Source organism: Centrocercus urophasianus, unplaced genomic scaffold (assembly GCF_019232065.1).
Source record: "Centrocercus urophasianus isolate 14NV4802_14NV808 unplaced genomic scaffold, USGS_Curo_1.0 seq_18, whole genome shotgun sequence".
Classification (NCBI taxonomy): Eukaryota; Metazoa; Chordata; class Aves; order Galliformes; family Phasianidae; genus Centrocercus; species Centrocercus urophasianus.
Window position 1 is genome coordinate 26,683,296 of NW_024884733.1, and position 21,436 is coordinate 26,704,731.

At 41.0% G+C, this 21,436-nt stretch overlaps 1 protein-coding gene across 5 annotated transcripts; it reads right to left on the minus strand.

Annotated features, from left to right (window-relative positions):
- Positions 1–2,628: 2,628 nt before the first annotated feature.
- TM2D1 (TM2 domain containing 1) lies at positions 2,629–21,252 on the minus strand. 5 transcript variants are annotated; one of them, XM_042819803.1, is made up of 7 exons: positions 21,110–21,252; positions 20,442–20,515; positions 18,709–18,817; positions 14,461–14,552; positions 11,123–11,196; positions 9,832–9,950; positions 2,629–3,845 (listed from the first exon to the last, which is right to left on the minus strand). In XM_042819803.1, the coding sequence occupies exons 1-6, from the start codon at positions 21,250–21,252 to the stop codon at positions 9,840–9,842; spliced, it is 603 nt and encodes a 200-aa protein (XP_042675737.1). In that variant the 3' UTR covers positions 2,629–3,845; positions 9,832–9,839. The 5 variants fall into 5 exon arrangements, with proteins under 5 accessions (XP_042675737.1, XP_042675738.1, XP_042675736.1 ...); XM_042819804.1 differs by lacking the exon at positions 2,629–3,845 and adding an exon at positions 3,892–5,174; XM_042819802.1 differs by lacking the exon at positions 2,629–3,845 and adding an exon at positions 8,198–8,678.
- Between the last annotated feature and the right edge of the window lie 184 nt (positions 21,253–21,436).

The following is a 21,436-nucleotide window of genomic DNA, read 5'->3' on the forward strand; positions in this document are numbered from 1 at the left end:
GCATTTATAAAACAAATCCTTTGGAACAATACGTAGAACATTAATGTTTTACATACAACAGAGAAGAGGCCTGGAAACAGCGGCGCTAAGTTTGCGGTCGTGCTGAAATCACGAGTCCGCTTTCGGCGTTCCCTCCCGCTCCCACGAAGCCCACGCTCAATATGCATAAAACACTTCCATCTTTAAAAAAAAATAATTGAAAAGATGCACCCTGAAGTTCACCGGATCAATCTCTCTGAATTATTTTATTTAGGAGACACTTCATTGTGTCAAAGATGTAATGGAGAGGTTACGATGCCCAGCCTTCAGAATGTCACTGCATTAGAATGGAGCGTCGTGGGGAATGCTAAAATACCCCTAGCCGACTCCCAAGCAAAACTGACAGATTTATGAAATATGAAAACTATTATGCAGAGTTCAGATAAGACATAGGCTGCAGAGAAAAGGAGCGTTGCAGCCAGAATCCTTCTACGCGAGTCCTGCAAGCACAGGGATGAAGCTCAGCAGCCCCACTTCCTGGTCCTTTGCCCTTCCCATCCGACCCTGGGAGCATTTGCTGCATCTGTGACATGCACATCGTTTTGTGAGAGCAGTATTTCCCAGCACACTTGATTAAATACCTCCCCTTGTTATTTACTGCCCATTAAGCAACATATCTTCTGCATGTACCTTTGGCAGACAGAGATCTTTGCTACCAACTGCAGAGCTCAGCATGTCTCAGGCCACAGCATTTACTGCAATGATCTCGATGTGGGGCTACAGCTGAGAGCTCCAGCGCTGCAGGTCAGATACCTGCTTCAGGTTTGCCCTACTTTGCTGTGTTTTGCATGTCTTGGTACGTGTGATAACACAGAAGATGTCCAGAGGCTTTTTTTCTCCTCTCTCCTTGGGGAATGTCTCCCCTCAGTGCTGCTGGAGCTGCGATCCACCGCAGCACTTCTGGGCTGCAAAGTTTCAAGTGAAACGGAAGGGTGGGGGAAGGAATGACAAGTTCTTTTCACTGAGATTCTCTCCCCAAATGGATTTGGCAGAGCCCAGCTCTGCTGATCTTACAGCAAGGTTTATCATTTGTGCAGGCTGCTGCCTGAAGGGGGAGAGGATCTTTGAAGTTCTGACTGATGGAAGGGTCTCCCCCCACTCCCTCTCGCACATATTTTAAGGGTGGGGACTGAGAGATGCTCAACTGCCCTGAGTCAGGAAATTACACGACAAATTAAACAATTACGTGTTTTGGTGCCGAGCAGCTACTTAGATGCTTAGTGCCACACATGCATTTAACATGAGCTCCACGGGCATTTATGGGTACCCCATTACCTGCAACTCAACATCGCATGGCTTTGCTGCATGTCGAGAGCACCCTTGCTCCCCTGTCTACACCTTGAGGAGATTTCTTTATCATTTATTACAGAAGGCACTGCCTGGGCACTGTTGGAGTGACAAGGACTATTTCCTTAATTACTGTACATTGATAATAGCATTTACTCTGGCAGCTCCAGTACTATTCAATCAAGCAAGATTCAATACAAAAAAGCTGATTTGCCAAAAAAGAGATTAGCATAAGTGCCTACAGTCACATTCTATTTTTGAAGGTAAAGCTACTGTGTCTGTGAGCTTGCTTGTGGGAACTTTGTAAGGAGAGATTAATCTAGTTTATCTCCTTCAAAAGATGTTTGGGGAAATCACAGAGAGTCAGTGTTTAGATTCCTGATAATATTTTTTTTATAAACACACACGATAAAGGACTGCACAGAAAGTGCTAATCAGAAGCAGGAAGGTGCATTTTTTTTCCCTTACGTGAATGCAGATATTTGTTGTGAAAAATTCCGCGCTCTCTGGTTTGCTGTTGCTGTTCTTTGTCATTTGATCAAGTGGTGACTGTGGCTGCTGCACTTTAAAATTAAATGCTATTATTTATGGTAGAACTTGTGCTAGTTAAAAATGCAGAGCTCAGCACTATGTGCGTTTGTAAGCAGAAGGTTAAGCAGGACGTTTTAAATGGTAAAGCAAAGGGCTTAATCAAGGCTGAAGAGCAAAATGCAGTGGGATAACAGATACAGTAAACAGGCATTAATCACCGTACAGGCTTAATCCAGGTATTAGGCAGTCTTGGGGCTAATACGAAGACTCACATAAGGGTTCCTTCTATCAGCTCTTTAGTATGTGAATAACTTTATTCTTGGGAGAAATTTCCACGAAGTCAGAGGCACTTGCAAGACTGGGCCCATATTCTGCCTTTGTGAAATGGTCATTGCACAATTATTTTGCCTGAGGGGGATTTCTGAATTAGAAGAGACATGCAGGGGTGTGGCTCAGGAAGGAAAAAAATTGGACAGCCAGAGCATTAGGAGCCACTTTTCCATGTTTTTTCCCTCGACGCTGTCCCTGTGACATCAAAATCCCAGCTAAGTACTGCTGGTCGAGGATGGGCCAGATAACATCACAAAGCTGCTATCATCTTGTGGGAGACAGCTCATTGTCTTAGTGACAAATTTAGTGCCTACAAATCCAGGCTTAGAACATAGTCTTTCCCTAGCCATAATCCAGCACTTGCAGACCGGATTTGTGTTAGTTAATGATGAACTGAAATTCCAGTTTTAAGAAGATAACAGCACATCCACAGGCATGAACTTCACTCAACAAAGTTCTTTTATTAGATGCTTAGAAAGACTGAAGTGCTTCCACCATTAACTTGACATCAAAATTCCAAGCCTTCATGTGAATGTGCACATCACATATACTGACATCCCAGCTCCAAGGAGGGATGTGGCATCCTGGCCAAGCTTGCTGCCCCTGCAACGGAACGTGTAGACTCACAGCAAGCACAGAGTGACCTAATGTGAGGGAAGGAGAATGAGATGGAAGTGGGGAATGGGATAGATGGCCACAGTTTATCTATTCAAGGAGCAGCAAGATGAAAAAAAAAAAAATCCACAAACCTTTAATTGTGAATGTAGAAGAGGGACAGTGATGTAACTGTTCCCAGGGAACACTATTCTTATTTTGTAGAGGGAGGTGAGCCAAGATACTTAAGCTCTAGAGAACCTTTAACACAGGAAGCTATTTATCATAACAAGCTTGGTTGATACTGCTCCCATACTGAACCAATTAGATTAGCCTATTTCGTCATACTTCATAACTTGGGATGATAGGTTTCCAAGCATGGTACAGTGCAGTAATTGAATTTTGATCAAACACACATGGCCCATAACCCAGTATGTGAAACTTTCAGAACAGTTCACAGCTTTTAAATATCCAGTCAACATGTTGCCAAAAGTACAGGATGTACTTGATGCAAGTGGGAGAGGAGGGGGGAGCACGAGTCCACGCCGTAACTTGGTACAGCTGTAAAACAAACATTTTTTTGTTCCGATTCTGTTCCTACTTTAGTGAAGGAGCTGGGAGGAAGACAGTGAATGTCAAGTAAGTCGTTTTTCTCCCCAGCCCCCACGCCCCCCAGGCACACATTTCCCTTTTAACATTCTTAGATTACCACAACCTTTTAAATTCACTATACTGTACTTTCATACTGTATTAGACACACCAGCAATTATGTTTGTTAGCATGACACATCCATTGCTTACACTTAGTTAACAAAATAACTTAAAAGTCGCATGCATCATCCTCTTAATAGGGTTATAATCAATGGGACCATGGAACGAAAGCCCTAAAAATTACCCCCCACCTCTGCATTCCCTGGGCTCCTGCCTCTGCCAACACAATCCATATGTCGGGCAGTCTCTTTGGGCTCAAGGTGAATGCTCTGTTCTTTGCAGTCAGTGATCTCCTCTTACATGTTTCTGCTATGTTTTTCCCCACAGTAAATCCAAGGAACTTTGAAGAAAATTCTGCGTAAAGGAAACAGAATACGTTAATAATTTAATTCCTACTACTCTCCTGACTGGGGGCAAAACACCCACCACAGAACAGGTTTGCGCTGAGGAACCTTGTGCTAGGCTTTATGCTGAGCGAGTTATGGCCATCCATACCAAAGCTGCTCTCTGGCCTCACCTAACGGCCTGGCATGCCGAAGTGATAGGGCAGGGTAACCACAGCCCCTGCAGATGGTATCTGCTGGCCTCCTAGCTCTGAATAATTTGGCCTGAATGGCAGCTGGAGGCAGAGCAGCTCTTCCCCCACCCCAGGGCATCTCGGCCACACAAAAGGGAAGCGAGGGCAGGCAGAACCTCAGTTTCAGCTGAGCTGTTGCAAATGCCATAAAAGGTGGGAATTATTGCGAGAGACCTCCAAAGAGGGGTGGAATCACACGCTTTACCCAAGAGCTTCTGACTGCGCTCTGTGGATCATCTGCCTCCAAGACATCTTGCACTCATGCTCTGCAGTACAGCTGTGTAAGAAAAGCAGCCGTGGGTTCCAAGCTACTTTTTGGAGGTAACATTTCATTCAGCCATGCTATTGGCTGGGGATAGGTATACTGCACAACTACAAGCACCCTGTCTGAGACAGAGTGCAGGAGGATGCATTGGAACCCTTCTCCCTCCCCCTTCCACTCTCAACTAAGTTATGATGCTGCGGAGAAAGGACAAAAAAAAAAGGGGGGGGGGAGGGGAAAGAATTCAGTGTTCAACTTATCAAACTCGGTCTGGGTCTCAGCTCAAATCAAGGTGAAATAGGCCTGTTCTAAGCCTCTTAAAGATAGGATTTATATAGTAATTACAGTAATGGAAACTGATCTTGATAATTTTTATATGGCCTAGAATTCTGCTGTGTCATACGCATCTGCAGAGCCCAAGAAGTGCGCTTTTCGGAGAGCACTGCAGTCTTCAAAGCAGCCATTCATATGTATAATGGAGAATTATCAGAGTATGAGTATGGTGGAGGTATAAACGACAAAAAATCCAAAATCCTGGGTAAAGCAAGGCGCATACGCTTGAGGAAAGTTGTATTTCCAAAACAGTTTGTTTTCTTGGAAGTTTCTGGAACTACACCTTCATCACCGCGCTGCAAACAGCACTGAGAATGCCCCTGTATTTTTATATTTCCTCTGTTTTTCTTAGGTCTAGAGAGACCAAAACGCTTCTTGGCCAGCTGCAATCCTCACATCCTCTTTCCAGTTTTCTCTGTTGAGCAAGGAAAAACACAGGAGTGCTGTCTTTGCTGTACGGTAAAGAAAATCTTCAGGAGATTTGGAGATCTGATAGGGGGTTTGGCTCCACCTTCAGGAAGCAGAAGGCAAAGAGACAACACGATTTTAAATTTCAGACATACTTTCTGCCAAAACTAAGCCTACAACACCCTTGTTGAGACATTGATTCCTCCCCAGTGTGTCTTTGCTTCATACAGATAAAAGATTCCCTAACCTGATGCCGTGCTATTTCTATGGTTTTGATTCACTCTGAAGAGTCCAAGTCCTTGTGGAGCTTCTTGAGAACTCGTGGAAGGACGTCCCAAACCAGCCAATAGATCAACAAACAGCTGACGCGTGGACAAAGAAAAGCAGCTTTGAGGTGAGAAAATTAAGCTGCCATACATAGGATGTTGCAGTCCTGTATCAATTATCAGCAATTTACACCCTCAGTGCTTAGGAAATTTTCTTGTATACCTCACAGAGATTAGAAAGGTTCCCCGAGTAACACAGATGAATTGAGAGGAAGCAAGCTGGAGGAGTCTTGATCAAAATTCAGCCCAGCAAAATACCTGAGTAAGACTTTTCTCCCCAGATTCAGGCAGTGAGTGCAGAAGATGCAAACTAATCAATCTGTCATATTTCACCTCTTGGTTGAGGTTGAAAAAGTTTGAACCCGGAAAGTAGTAGCTGGCTAAAAAACGTTATTTAAATGAATTGAAATGCATTCTTTTCAAGAAGCTGTATAATATATTCTATAATGAGGAAAATGACAAAGCAGTTAGAGCTGAGACTACCCTTAGTTTGAAAGACTTTACCTTATGTATCAGTGAAGTAAAAGGCAATCACAATTGGTGACAGTCCTGTAAGGCAATGGAAGTGTATGGCTGCTAGTGAAACCAGGCCCTTTCCCCAATGGGGCGCTTAAGCCCCCAACCCAACTTTATTGCATTCAACTTCATTTTCTGGAGGAAACTGGTTTGAAAACTGCACAGCAAGCAGCAGGGATGGCTCTCAGTGCAGAAATGGACTAAACACCTAATGAATCTAAAAATAAAATAATAAAAAAAAAAACCAGTGCTGAGAAGAGATGCGAGGAGACTGAATAGACATCGCTGTGTAAGCAAATATAACTGAATATACTCCTGAGGAACAAAGGAAACAATTCTTGATGGGGTGACAACAGATGTTCTCCAAAAAAATTCTAACGGAGCATTTCAAACACAAAGACTTTCCTGTGGAGCTGAGAAGTTTTACTGGCAGACACACTGGTAATCCATCTTTGGAAACATAATAAACCCTAACATTTAAGGTGCTATCACGTCCTGAAGGCAGAAGTGATATCTTCATGTAGTAAGCAGTGGGTGGTGGTACAGAGGGAAACAGTTAAGATAACAACATGCTGTCACAAGAAGTTGTTGTAGCATGGTCTTGATTTAAATGGCTGGAGGGAAAACTAGTCAGAGAACTTCTAAAATAGTCTTTTGAAAACGTGCTTTCTACTCAGGCTAAAGATATGCAGGTTGGTCTCATAGAACAAGCACAATCCACAGCAATTGAATTGTGTGGGCACACCGAAGTGCAGCCACTTGTACGGTGTGAGTGAAGGCAGTGTGTCCAAAGCCAGATGTTCCTATGGGCTACTGCCCTTTCACATCATGGTCAAGTGTATTGCAGAAAACTCTAAAATGTAGATTGGGGAGAGAAAAAAAGTCCTCTCTGCAATGACTGAACTGCCCTGTTACTTTGGGAAGATCTTGATTTAATTATTTACTTCCTGGCTTCGTTCTGCAGCGTCTTAACTTTGCATAGGCTTTTAAATGTGAGGCACTTCAAATTCTTTTTTTAAACTCTTTATTTTTTTTTTTTTTTTTAATGCCTAAGATAGAGAATAATACTTCTGTCTTTTGGGGTTCTTGAAAGATCTCCTGAGCATCTGCAAGGCAAACATATCATTTTTCTGGAAACAAGGCAGGAGGATGACACAGTACGTTGTTTAATTGCTTCTATTGCTTTTCAACTATTTTTGAGAAAAAGCTACAACCAAGAGAGAAGATTATTCCAGTGCAGTAGGAGCCATCAGAACCACAGAAATGCTAAGATGGACAAGTTGATTGACAGGTGAATGCTAAAGCAGACAGCAACACAGAAAATCATCATAGGACAGACGTTTTGGTAAATATTACTGTAGCCAATTTATTATTAACACAGTGGGACAGCTTTACATCTTGCATCACACTTTTCACAGTCCTTATGGTAAACGTGCCGTATCTGACAATTACAAGATGAAAACAAAGACCTCACTAACTCTGTACTGGCCCTGCAGTACTTATCTACTTACTCAGTTAACCCTCTCTAAACTTCAGCTGTTCAACCCAGCAAGTGTGTTCAGATACAGAACATAATTTCAGTCATGTCCTATACAAGCTGCAAAGGTTACATCATCTGTGACATTAATTTCTACAAGACACTGCAGAAAATGGAGAGGGTTATGGAAGAAGTGGAAAGTTGTTAGTTTGGGAAGAGGATGATGTGGAATGCCATCATCTAAAGAGAGGAGAAAAACCTTGTGCTAATGGTCCAAATGCCGTTCTATCTGGTCACACTTCTGTTTTGCTGCTATGACAGAACAGTGCAGTCCTGAGAACTGGGGAGGCATTGTGAGACATCGCAAATGGAGGGTTGGGATGAAAGAATCCCATAGTGGCTTTTTTTTATTCTTTGGATTGGTTCTGGATGAATCTTCTGTTTCTACAGAAAGACTGTAAATTAGCTTAGAATAACTGATCTTTCCTTCTGCTGACCACTTTATTTCTGGGAGTAACAATCTATCTGACAGACCTCTTAACTAATCATATTTTCATCTGATTCACACAAAATGGTCCCGGCATTCTTTTAAAAATAATGAAGCACAAGATGGACTGCTGCAGTCACCAAGTCGAGCCCTCTGCTGCTTGTACATATGGAGATCCATTTTAAAATGAAATCTTGTGAGATGAGTTCCCCGAGATCTTTTTTTTTTTTTCAAATTGAATTGTATGTAGTATTGTGCTATTTTCAGAGCTATATTATCAGCTGCAGCGTTAGAAAACAAAAAGCAGACAAGTCACAGGATGATATGAGCCACGGGATTTTATTTGATTCCAGCATTTATTTTCCATCCACTTCCTGTCTGGTTTTGAAAGTGCTCATTTCAGAAACTGAAGCTGACACGCATAAAGAGCATTTGGTGAAAGACAAAGGGGAGATGCAACAAGTGTCAGGCAGGTGAACGAATCTAATGGAGTATTCTTGTCTCTTTGAACCCATAAGTAGAGTGTGTTAGCAAGTATTCTAAAGTTATGTCTTTTCATGTGAAGGAAAGAATTAATGTTAAGTACAAAGTGTTGTGTGTGGTTGATTCTCATTACATCATACGTCAGGTTTCACTGATTTGGAAAGCAAAACAGGATTTTTATTTTACAAAGCTTCCTGTGCACCAAGTCTTAATGTAGGTTTAAAAGAGACTAACAATTGTGCATTGAAAAATCAATTCAGGCATCTAATTTTTGTAAAATATTGGTTGCAGGCACTAACAACTTTTCGAAAGTTTCATCTGAAAAGCAAAAGGATAGCCCAAATTACTGAAGGAAATCTATACTGAAGTGTATATAGCGTGGATGTGTCATTCAGTTACTGCTGGTTTTCATAAGAAGGTGAAGGGAATGTTTAAAATTGGTCAAATAGCATCAAGATTCTGTTGACACGTTTTCTGTCTCTGTGTATACGTTTTTCTTTGAAGAAACATCCACGTAAATCTTGGCTATCCTAAAGAATTTGGTCAAAATGCTTTGAAGGACACAGGATTTATTTCACAGAAACACAACTGATTAAAAAGAAGAACCTTCGAAGGGCTTTATTCAAACAAAGAATTCACTTTTTGGACATTCTGTATCTGTAAAACAGATGCATAAGTTTCTTTTCAGGAAAAAAAAGGAAGTATGTATCTTACTATGGGTAGTTGCAAGAGAGGAGGGAAAAATATTAGTTAAAAAAAAATAAATCAGAATAACCATAACAGCTATATGGCATTCTAACCTCGGTGCACCCAATGGTCACCTTTCTATTTTGTCACCCATGGTACTATTTTTTAAGTAGACATGTTTCTACTGCTGATTAGCATTGATCAAATTGTACAGCTTGCCCCAAATTTGTCTTCAAACTTTACAGAATTGTTTCAGTTAAAAGGATTTCGCATGCTATGCCAGCACAAGTTTCAGGGCCACCTGGACTTCACCTAACAGGATAGAAAGAAAGGCCATCTGTGGTTTTGGTTCATTTCCAAACTGTGATGCACACAGTTCTGAAGACAGATCCAAGTGCCTTCCTGGCCCATTCGTGCTAAAACTCACACTGGTTTCAGTGCACTGAAGACCAATGTAGTTCTTCAGAACTACCTCCTTCCCTCCCTTCCACCCTGTAAATTATGCCGAGGCATGGAATAACATTGTGCAAATAGCAAAAGCCTGCTTATTTCATAACTGTACAACCTCACCACAAACTGTGTGCACACAGAAACAGAGCAGTCAAAGAAACCTGGCTCCTTTGTGGTAAACTCATGCACTTGATGAATTTTCGTATTTTATCATCTTTGTTCAACGTGTGTCTAATCAGTTCTGATGAAGTGTAATTAATAAGTCACCAGCAATTCCAGTGGACGACTAAATCCTTCTGTAAAACTAAAGCACACTTCTGCATGTGACACTTACTGCCAGGGTTAAGGGTAGGTCTGCATCTTCCTGAACGTCGTGTTGGTAATAGTGAGCCGTGTGAGCCTCGCTCCATAATAATCTATAATGTAACTAGAGCCATCAGAAGGTCCAACAATCTACAAGAGAAAAAAAAACCCAAGACTTTTCAATATAAAGTGAAATATACGCTTTGTGCTAATGTCTCAATTATTGCTAATTTTCCCATCATAAAATTAGTCATGCTTAATTACCCAAACAGAAACTAGATTTATTTTGAAGTTATGCCGTAGTTTAACTATTTTAGCGAGTGCTGTCTCAAGAGGAACATTTCCCTGGGGTTTCTAATCGACCAAATTATATAGCTGGGCACTGCTGCTAGGTTAAGCTGATGAGGAGTTGAGTCACAAAATCAGGCTTACAAATGAGTGGGTCCCAAACCACTTTTCTTGAACAAAGGCAGGCAGGTAGGAGAGAATTAGGCTGATGACAAGAGTATTTGAAATACTGCACAGGTAAGCAACAGAGAAACGGAGAGAAGATCACGGTGTTTTTGTTCTGGAAATGCTAAACTGATGGAGAGTCACCAGGGAGATGAATAAGGAGAGATGAAAGATACTCTCTGTGTCAGTAAGCCATGAGGCAAAACACACTGATAGTAAAGAAAGAAAATTGAGGATACACGTATTTCAAAAGTTAAACATTTTTCTATTCGCCCATATAAATAACTTCTATATCCTCAATGTTTTTTGAGTTCACGATAGGCGATGCATAATTTGTGCTCAATGGATGCACTGTAAAATAAGACAATTTGGCAATCTCATGATGTCACAACATGTCACCCCAGCTGGGAACCTAACCATCAGGAATCCTACAGCAGCAGCTCTCTGGTGATGTGGGACCTCAGTTTGAAGAGGCAGGAAGAAATGGGCAATGTCTTCTCAAGTGCATGCTGCCTAAACATCCCAGGTGACAAAGCAATGTAAATGCAGAGCTTCGGGACTCTGGGAACACCAGGACACCTCTCAGGTGTCACAAAAAGAGCTCAGAGGTTCTGACACTGAATTTATGGTGCTACAGATTCCGAGCTATTCTTTCTAAGTATTTAAAGACAGTTCATTTTCTCATTTTAATACAAACAATAAATACCTTTTGCCCCCGTGTTCTACAGCATCAAGCTGGAAACAGAGCCACAAGAAATGCCTTGATTTTTCAATACACAAGAGTTATTAGGTTAAAATGCTAACAAGGAATTAGTAATCAAAAATTTAGCAAATACAGATTTGTATCTTGCTTTGAAAGCACTGCTTACCTGCATTGAAATAAGTATGAAATCAATTAAGCTACCAATTCCACAAAATCCTACAGTGCAGAACTTTAACAAACCTAAAAAAAGAAAATAAAATTTAACAGTAGCTTTACCAGCGTTTATGAAGTCTGTATGCTGCTGGCTGCAATCACACCCCAACCCTCCACTATATATATATTATATATATATATATATTTAGAACTGAAGTCAAATATCTTTAATTATCAGGGGAAACACCATCTGAACATGCATCCTGAATGCACTTGAGAGACTGAAGTAATGTTCTTTCAAACCGATATCTATCCTTGAACAAGTCAAAAGTTGATAATCAAGATACTGGAAAATTTCATTTATTTGCAAACAGAGAGAAGAAAATCCCAAGTTGGGCTACAAAATTTACTTATGAATAGAATAGAGGGAGACTCTCCATTGTGAGTTGGAGCATGTAATGATTTGACTTAGAGAACATGCTACTTCAGAAAATCGTTTTAGTATCACTCCTGTAGTTTTGCTGAAATATGAATTTATTTTGAATATATATACATGTACATACACAGAAACACTTCTTTTTAATCAGTATTCCAAAAAGGGTGGGGGGCTTTTATACAAATAAATGAAAGATTCATAGAAAATATATGGGAATAGCAACTAGCAAATAAATGTTTCATTGAGAGGCGGACAACTTTTGGAAAGTGTGTTTAGAACAAGATTGACTCATTTTTTTTACTTTTTTTTAATATCAGTAGTTTCTTGTACAATCAATATAATACGAAGAGTACTGTAGATATTACAAGTTGATAGTTGCTGAGCTAAGCAAACATCTACGTTATTTTGAGAATAAGAAGACATTTGTCTCTTTACTGCATCCTCACTGTACTTCCAGGGACCAGTACGCCTCTGAGACAAGGAACAAGCATGCTGATAACAGCACACAGGTAGTATCTTGTGGCACTTCTTGCCCACCAACAAGTCGTGCTGTGCTGCTAATGCCTGACATTAGTGAGAAAACACACCAGTTTTCCCCAGCCAGCTCTCAGTCTGACGCCTGAAGGTCTCCTGACCTCTGCCTCCTCCTCTGAGCTCCCCTCTCCTTTGGAAGCAGCGATCTGCCCAGCACACCACCTCCTCTCCCCCATGCCCTGTTTCTGAGGCTCCACATGGAGAAGAGTGGGGGAGTAGCGGCTTGCACACTGTGGGAAGAGCATCCCTCCGTCTGGAGACAGCTCCCATCGCTGACAAGATGAAAAGAGCTGATTTATAAACTTTAGCGAGACAGTTTATCATCATTCCATGGAATGACAGTGTAGTCAGAGAGAACAGAGAAAATACATCTAATGACCAAGAGGATGAATAGCAGGACGGTCTTCCAGCTGATTAAAAGAAAAGCCCACCTGCGTATTACAGCTGAAGTTGTGCCACTTAAACGTGCAAAAACTCAGGCTAAAACAACTCATCCCCAGAAACTGACGGGTGAGATTTGCTGTGGTCAGATACGGTTTGCCTGCTATCAGTGCAAACGTTACATAACAAAACAGAAGGGACACAGCCACCAAAAAAAAATAACTAGCCCTAGGAAAGAGCGGTTAACATGATTAAATACTATCAAATCCTTGGTGACCACATTTACTCTGTTACTACCTCACCACTGAAATATTTCTTTGTGACTCTCACTATGCCATTTCTCTCCAGCTGCAGTCCCAGAGCTCGCTGTCAGCTCACCTCTTAGGAGCCCAGCAGTTCCCTTACCATGCCAGTTCCAGCAGTGGCTCCAGTTCACTCAAGGAACTGTCTGCATCCTGGTGAGCCACCCAGTGTTCCATTACTGGATGCAGAAGTACTATTTCTGAATGTGGCACAGGTTTCTGGAGCGTGGGGTAAAGTTGATTTTTTTTTTTCCTGCCCACTAGCAGGTCACACTGAGAAAATAACCTGCTCCAAAGCATGGGGGTAAAAACAGCAGTCTTAGGTGGTAATAACTCATGTTTAGTTCACAGTGTTTGGGAGAGGAAGAGTTGCCTTCCTATTTCTTCACATTCAGTAGCTTGCTTGTATTTGTGCTCTCTTTAAGATAAGAGGGGGGGGAAAAAGGCAAGTTTACACACTTCATTATGTTTGCACAAAATATTTAAATGCTAATCCCTTTCTTTATCATTTTTGCTAAGGTATGGATGCCCTAAAAAAATAATGTGCCACCAAGAAGGAGTCCAATTTATTGATTTTATTTTTCTTTTCTACTGCTGAATTTTTCTTGTTTGGCTTTTAAAAGACAAATTTTTGTCTTTAGAGGAGTTTAATTTTAAGTCTTTTGAATACTGGCTACAGTATATTCCTGTGGGGTTAGTAAGCATGAGCCATACAGAACTCTTATATAGGAGCAGAATATTTCCATTTACTGCACTGCAATATACTGCAAAATAAATACTGCAAATTATTATTCCAAATCCAATGATACAACAAAAATGTGCACCTGAGCAATTCCCAAAATATCTTCTTAAGAAACAGATGGACAAAATCAGAGCTAATTATGGAATCTCAAGGAAAAAAGACACAGATGTGAACCTGAGATTAACCAGAAGGAAAACAAAACAAAACAAAACAAGGATTTCTATTTGATGGGCAGAAACTCAAAACTCCCAGCTGAAAGGACAGTAACATGTCCAGCTTTTTCAATTCACTGCTCCATGCTATCTAGACTTAAATTTACTCCATTCGTCTGGCTCAGAAACAGAGAAGATCCAAGACAACGAAAGTAATTCTAACACACTGAAGTCCCCACGTTATTTAAAAGCCACTGGCACCATCTCCCTGGGAATCAGGTCCTAAAAGCTGTAAGAAGAGGCAGCTCCTATTAAAGGTCCCAGCTTCTGCAGAGCTACTACTAATACCATGCGCCGTCTTGGCAACAGCACTTGCCAGAATAAATTCTACATCCCCAAACCCTGGGTTTACCATAAAGTTTGTCCCCTATTTACCTGTTAGAACAAAGCACCATTTAAGTAGCTGGCACATCAGCCAAAATGACTTCTGTTCCACTGGCTGACAGAGAACTCAGAGTTAAATACCAGCATAAAGCAGAACAAATGGCAATAATCATGTTTGCTTGTGAAGGTTTTGTCTGCTGGACAGCTATATATCCATTTGTCATCACTGACTCCAACAGGATAGGAAGCAGAGGCATAATAACCCAGGATTTTATCTTATTTGAAAATGAAGTAAAGCTTCTAGATGTAAATACCAAAACTATGACAGCCAGCCCTTTTTATTCAAAATATATATTCACACAAACAACTCAGTCATTACAATAAGCTTCACCTCAAAGTAAAAATAAGAAATAAACTTACCTAAGGCAGGATAGCCTAGATAAAATCTATCTGCTCCCAACCATCCAAGGAATAAGGACAGAGCCACTGCCACTTTGTAAGAGTATCCATTACTGCCAAAAGAAACAAGAAATGTAGACTGCAAAATATATGCACTCCTATTTTTGAAAATTAAATAGTGACTCATTTGCTGCTTCGGTTAAAATAATTCAAGTCATATTTGTTATTTATCTTAAATTAACAAAGACAGAATTGATGTTAAGCTTTCAAACTTCACAGGCATCCTCCATAAAGCAACCTCGGCTTTCCCAATTCTAGAATACTCTTGCAGAATACTGATTCTTTTGATCGCTATTCTGGAACTAAATCATCATTTCTTGTCAAGAAAGACATAATTCAGTTGCTGATACATTCCCAGTTTTACAGAGCATTTTCTAATAGGTCAGCCCTATTGAGACAACACCGGAAAGCTAAGAGGTGTACGCACACTGTCTGTAGGCATTAGCCTCACATCCAGCCAAATAGAGAGGAACGGGGTAGACAGGTGAGATGTCAGCAGAGACAGTAATTGCAATGAGATCTGAAGGAGAAACGAACCATGGCCACGGGCTGAAGAAGCCGCAGGAAGGATTCAACAAAAAGGGTAAGACGTGCAGCTATCCACGTACTACACACTAAGGGCAGTAAATGGCACGCGCTCTGACAAATGAAAAGGACTGCGAACTGTACGAGGATGTCAGTGGCAGACAGACACCTTGAAGCTACGCATCCCACGGCCAGTCACACTGAACACACAGATACAACAGGCTTCCTGAGATCCACACTAATTGGCACCGTTCTCGCCCACCGCTGGAGTGATGTGGCCACCGAACCATTTGCAATTTTCAGTCACTGCTGATGTGAACTTTATGCTAATTGGCAAGCTAGAAATGTACGGCTATCGGTACTAAAACCATCCTCTGCTGCATTGGCGGAAAGCTACCCTCTGAAAAGAGCAGAAACCCAAATGTAATTAGGACTTTAAAAAATCCAACAATTTACTGTTCTGATATGTGCATTAATATGTGCCAGCAATTACTTAATAAGCCCAAATTAAACTCTTGGTTGACAGTTGAATAAAACATAAGAGTTTCACAAAAGGCAGTAGCTGAGAATGGTCCAAGCACCTTTATTAAGCACTTTCAATGCCAAATAAAGATCTACATTTTTGCTTATTATCTAGATTTACCGACTTTAAAACTTAATGGCAACATTAAGTGATTAAATGATGACTCCTACCTCAATATTTGTTATTTAGTGCTTATTAGCAACATAGGACATACTGCGCATTTCTGGAACCTAATGTAATGTAAGTGACCATCCTTAGAACTGTCCTGTTTCCACTGTAAAGAACACTACTTGTTTTACTTAAAAGTTAAGGTAAACTTGGAAAATGTTTCTCAACTGAGATGCGTCAAGAAGTCATCCAAGGACACCAATACATAGAACTCTAGCATAAAAGGTGGGAACACACTTTTAGATGCTCCTGATCAGAAACAGCAATGAAGCAAACTTAGCATCAACGCTGCATTGAGATGCTTTGAACAGGAGACCAATCTGCACCTCAGCAACAAAACTGAAGGGCAGAAGAAATCTACCAGGAAGTGGAAGCATGTAGACGCTGTTAGCAAGGGTGCATCCACTCTTATATATCCTTTCTTATTCATTCTTTCAGATAAAAATACGTGCCAAAGACTAATGCAGCAAGTAAGAAAAGAAAACTTCCCATTAATCTAAAGCAACTTCTGCAATTGGTAAAAATACAATTCCTTCCCAGTTGCTTTTCCAATTTTTCTTATTTATTGGCCTATTCAGTCTTTCTCTGTATGTTTCTCCCAGTTTCTATTCAAAAACTTCTCTTCCTGTTCTTCATACCAGTTGATACTACACATGGGGCTGCTACATGTGACGGTGTTTTCTGTGCTCTTTCAACACCTCTTAGCACTGCTGCAAGGCCTGCCCACACTCAACTTCAGGACTTGCACAGCCTACCGCTCTAAGGGCTTCTTGCTTGGAACACTAAAACTTGAACAATATATATTTTGAGTAATCAGGGGTTGAACATATTAAATACAATAAATGATAAGTGTGCCAATTTGGGGAATTCCAGAATTTGGCAAAAATCTACCTCCAAAACATTAAATCAAAACCAAACCAAATCAATCACAACTTCCACTTCTTTGTTGTAGCAACATGATTTGTTAATTACAAGCTTTTCCAAGAACAAACACTATGAGCAACTGAATTTGAACACATCCTCTTGAAACAGACTCATGGTCTTGCTCAAAAAGAACAGGATCCCAGAACTGCTGCTAAATTAGGGTTTTGGCCAAGGACAGCATGCTCATCTGCCCCTTCCAAAAGCCAGGGACAGACATTAACCTGCTGCCCCCACACTAGGACGATCCTGCTGTAGGAAGATGCCTTCTCAGACCAATTTTCTGGTTAAATGATGTGCGGTTATTTGTGCCAGAAGACAGCTAGTTTTCATCACATCTCAGATAAGATGTTGGAAAATCTCCAAAAAGCAGCAGAAAGTGAAAGCGTGCCGTTGTAATATCAAGCTGGAGAATTCTGCTTAAAATAATGTTTCTAAGACTTAGGTAAAAATACCTTAAAAAAGGTTGGTATAATGAGAAATAATTAGACTTCTTCAACAAAAATACATATGAAGGATAGCCATTTTAATCTTGCTGCCAATTTTACCTGGTTTGGAAGCTTTACCAAGGGCATGTCTATTTAACTCTTCCAACATTTACAGCTGAATTTCTTAGAATTTCCAGCAAGCCCACAAAGGGTCCTCTTCCACCTCTGCCATACAATCATAGGATTGGAAAAGCCACAGCAAGTTGTTTTCATAGTTGGACCACTGATTATTTTATTACAAACAACAGTCACTGTAAAGTGACAGACATCAGAAGAACAACACATTTCCTGCCTACATAGATTGCTTTTACAAAAAAAAAAACAACAATTTTATTAAATGAGTGTAGTTCATCTTATTCTCAGTCCCCCTCGCAGATGGGACTGAAACACAATTGCTTCTGGACAAAAACGTGACTGAAGTCTATTTTGCTAGCATTTAAATTTGATTAGATTTAATAATATGTTTTCTACAATTTGCTGAGCTCTGACTGTTGAGAAGACTATACGCAGAGAAAATATTTATGAAACTAAGAGGCAGAGCTGTCCGAGTTAGACAAATTATTGAGCAGTACCCCATCAGAGTTATCTGCCTACTAGAGCAATACCAGGGTTAAATTCTAATCCTAACCCTGTGAATACACAGCAAACATTGCAACTGGAGTTGTAACTTCCACAAATTTCAGAGCTGGACAATAGAATAAGATTCCTGTGTGAATCTAAAAAAAATATATACTAAAAAAAAAAAGAGAAACAAATGGTGCTGACAGGTGTTCGCTGATCATTACCACTGGCCAGTTGGAACATTTATTGGTGTCCTGAGCTTTCTGTTGCTCAGTGTGTTTCAGAAAAAATACTAGGTTCACCATTTTCAAGTTTCAGAAGCAGGCTCTTAAATAACATGCAAGACTTGATTAAATACAAAGGTTATTCAAAATTAGAGAGCAATTCCTCTAGAAGAAATTTAAGACCAAAGCTCCCCATTATTCAGGCATACAACGTAAGCTGCAGCTACAGGCACACTTCCAATCAGCACGAACTGGCTGCTGAGCAGTGTAGCACATTGCAGCCCTCCTTCATCCACTCTTTCTTATCTTGATTTAGCCTCATCCCAGTTGCTTGCTGGCACAAGCACTTGAAGTGACTGTACTGTGACTCAGACTGGGGAACTGATCCGTGCTAGTTCAAACATAGATCACTTCCCAGATTGAGTACACAGTGGAGTACCTCAGGGAAAGGGATGGAGAGGAGTCCCCAGATAGCTCCTTTCAGCAGCTGTGCTGATTTTAAGCATATGTGAAATGTAGCCTTAGAATTTGTAGCAATTCTTTGCCAGAGTAAGTACTAAAGTAGAGCAAAGACACAAGCATAAATAAACAAACAAAAAGTGTCCAACACAAAGACAGATTTACTTATAAACACACATGTTGTATCCTTTTATTACTTATAATGTTTATTTGGAGGTGAAATACTGGGCAACACGTGTACAGTATTCTATATTCTTCCCTCTGTCAAGGCATTGTACCGTTTTAGAAAAATTTCAATGTAAAACAGGCAAAATATGACAAAAAACGACGGCGTACTTACACATTACGGCATGCAATAGGCTTGTAAAATCCAACTTCCTGACCAGTAAAGACTTTTTCTATGCCCAGGTAATCTCTGCAAGTAATATTTGGTGCTGGCAGGCACTGAACTGAGGACAAAAAAAATATTTGAGATTAAGCAGTTATTGACTGGGTATTGTGGAATTTTTCTGGCAAGACACAAAATTACACCGTAGAACAGCTTTGATACAGAGCACACACAGGCATGTTATGTAAAAAAATTTTTTAAAGCAAGATCTATGACCAACTTGTCTTTTTGCACAACACAAAACAAAATACAGAAACCGAATTGCTGCCAATTCAGTTGCCATTTCCATTTTTGCTGCATTAGGAGACAATGGGAGATCTAATAGAGAAAAAGGAACATGAGAACAGTCAAATGTTGGAACGAGCTGCCCAGAGAGATGGTGTAATCACCATCCTTAGAGGTTTCCAAGATCTGGAGTGGACAGAGTCCTGAGCAGCCTTCTCTGAATTCATTGCCAGTTCTGCTTTGAGCTGGAGGTGGGACTGTATGACTTCCTGAGGTCTCTTTCAACCCAAATTATTCCATTATTCTACACTGAGGCTTGATTTATAAAAGAGCCAAAGTGGAAGGCATAGCAGAAAATGACATCTGCTAAAAGTCTGCAATGTATTACCGGAATATTTGACGCTCTTCAGTGTTTCAGTGAGTTGTTTTAAAAGAAAAGAAATCCAGTCCTTTACACACTTTCTATCATCTTTCAGTACTTGCAAGTCCTGCTGATTAGCTGCAACAGAACTGCTAGCCAGGTTCAACATTTCTTTCTGGATTTTCCAATAAACAAGGATTTAGATTTTTTTTTTAAATTATTTTTTATTATCTACTCATATTGCATTCCAAAAAAATTAAGTAGAGTTTGGATGCTTTGAATTAAACCCCTACTGGTTTGGATGATGAAACCCAGAAATGTTTATAGACTGCAGTAGTGTTCAAGGATGAGCTATATGACTAACTTTTTATTACACAGATAACACTGTAAGAGGAAGCGACTGAGATAATATGGGGACAACCAAGCCTGCTGTATCTGTAAAAATTCTATACAGATATAGAAAAGAACATGTTAATTAATTTTGCAACTTTCCCCTCTCTGAAGAAAACATATGGTGTCTTAAATGCAGTAATATGGTAATTGGTTAGACACAACTACCAATCTGATCAAACTGCAGAACGTTCAGCTCACTGACTGGCTGTTTATCATCAGGAACACATATGAAATAAACTAAGGGACCAATTTCAGCATGTTTCTGTTGTACGCCAGAGAACATCAAAATAAATGTAACTGCTTTCAAAACAGAGCCTCATGGCACCAAAAAATCTTGATGACGGAGGGCACCATCTTTCCTTGAAAGAAATTGTGAAGATTTTGAGCCTGTTCTGTCAGTTCTTCTAATAAGTGTGTGCAAAACAGAGTATGACAGGGATGGTTTGTTCTTATCACAGGAGTGGAGAATGGAGCCTGGAGGATATAACATACTTTGAAGAAATTGATTAGAAACCTCACTTACAAACGCCCCGATCAGAGTAATTCTTTCAGTAAAGCATCCAATGTATGCAAATGCGTAAGCTTTCATACTAATGACATTACTGATTCCATGTTTTAGAAGCTCAGCTAGCAGGTACACGAATGTATGAATTGAGTACTTCCTTGGAAAATGCAATTACCATCAATATACGTTACAAATCCTTACCATATGCCGTGTGATTTGTGCAATTCATTGGTTCCTGTGTGCTATTGTCTATTTTAGGCTCATCACACATATATGTTCAGGCAGTTGAGGAAAACATTTTTCATATCAAACACTCCAACAGGTTTAACTCTCATTTATTCCTCCCTCTCTCACCTTGGAGGATTTAAGACCTACCTTGATGCCAGCTTCCCTTCTTCCCCATCCCCCCAATAGAACAGCACATCGCCATGCTGCAAATCTGCTAATCCAATTTAATACACCGCTATATTGCATAAGCTGCGCGTTAATTAGCACCGCAGTCAGGACGACCTGAGGGAACCACAACATTTATCTGTCACAGCCTCTGCGCTGGGGCAGCACCCCGACCTCATTTCCTGCCTTATTTCAATACAGAGTAGCTTCAAACTGAGGCATTGGGCTGGCCATAAAAATAAGAAGGTAGTGAGGACGGGGGTGCCTCATCCAATAGGATTTTTTCGTTGAAAAACAAACAGCCCGACCCTGCTCGCGGCCACACAGCACAACAGCCCCAGATAAAAGCGTGGCACGGCGCTCGGCTCCCTCCTACCCCTTCCTCAAGGGGTCCAGGGTTGCTCTGACCCCGCTCCCGTCCGCCCCTCACCCCGGCCCATCGCCATAGCAACGCGCCCCGCCCGCGCTCAGGATATTGCCCCAGCCGCAGCTCCTCGCATTTGGGCGGCGGCTCCGGGCTCGCCGCTGCGTCCGCGGCTGCGAGCCACAGGAGAAGCAGGAACAGGGCCTCCAGCTCGCCTCCCCGCCGCCCCGGGCCGGCCGGCAGCCGGGCGGCCATGATGGAAGGAGCGGCGGCCGTCAGCTGACCCGCGGGGAGGAGCGGGTGCGCTGCGGGGTGAAGCACTGCCTTCGGGGGGGACGGAACGGGGGGAGCTGAGTTTAGGTCTCGGGTTGCTGAAGATGCTGCTTTGATATTTCTTTATTTATGTTGTTTGTTCATTTTGAGGGGTTGAACTCAGCAA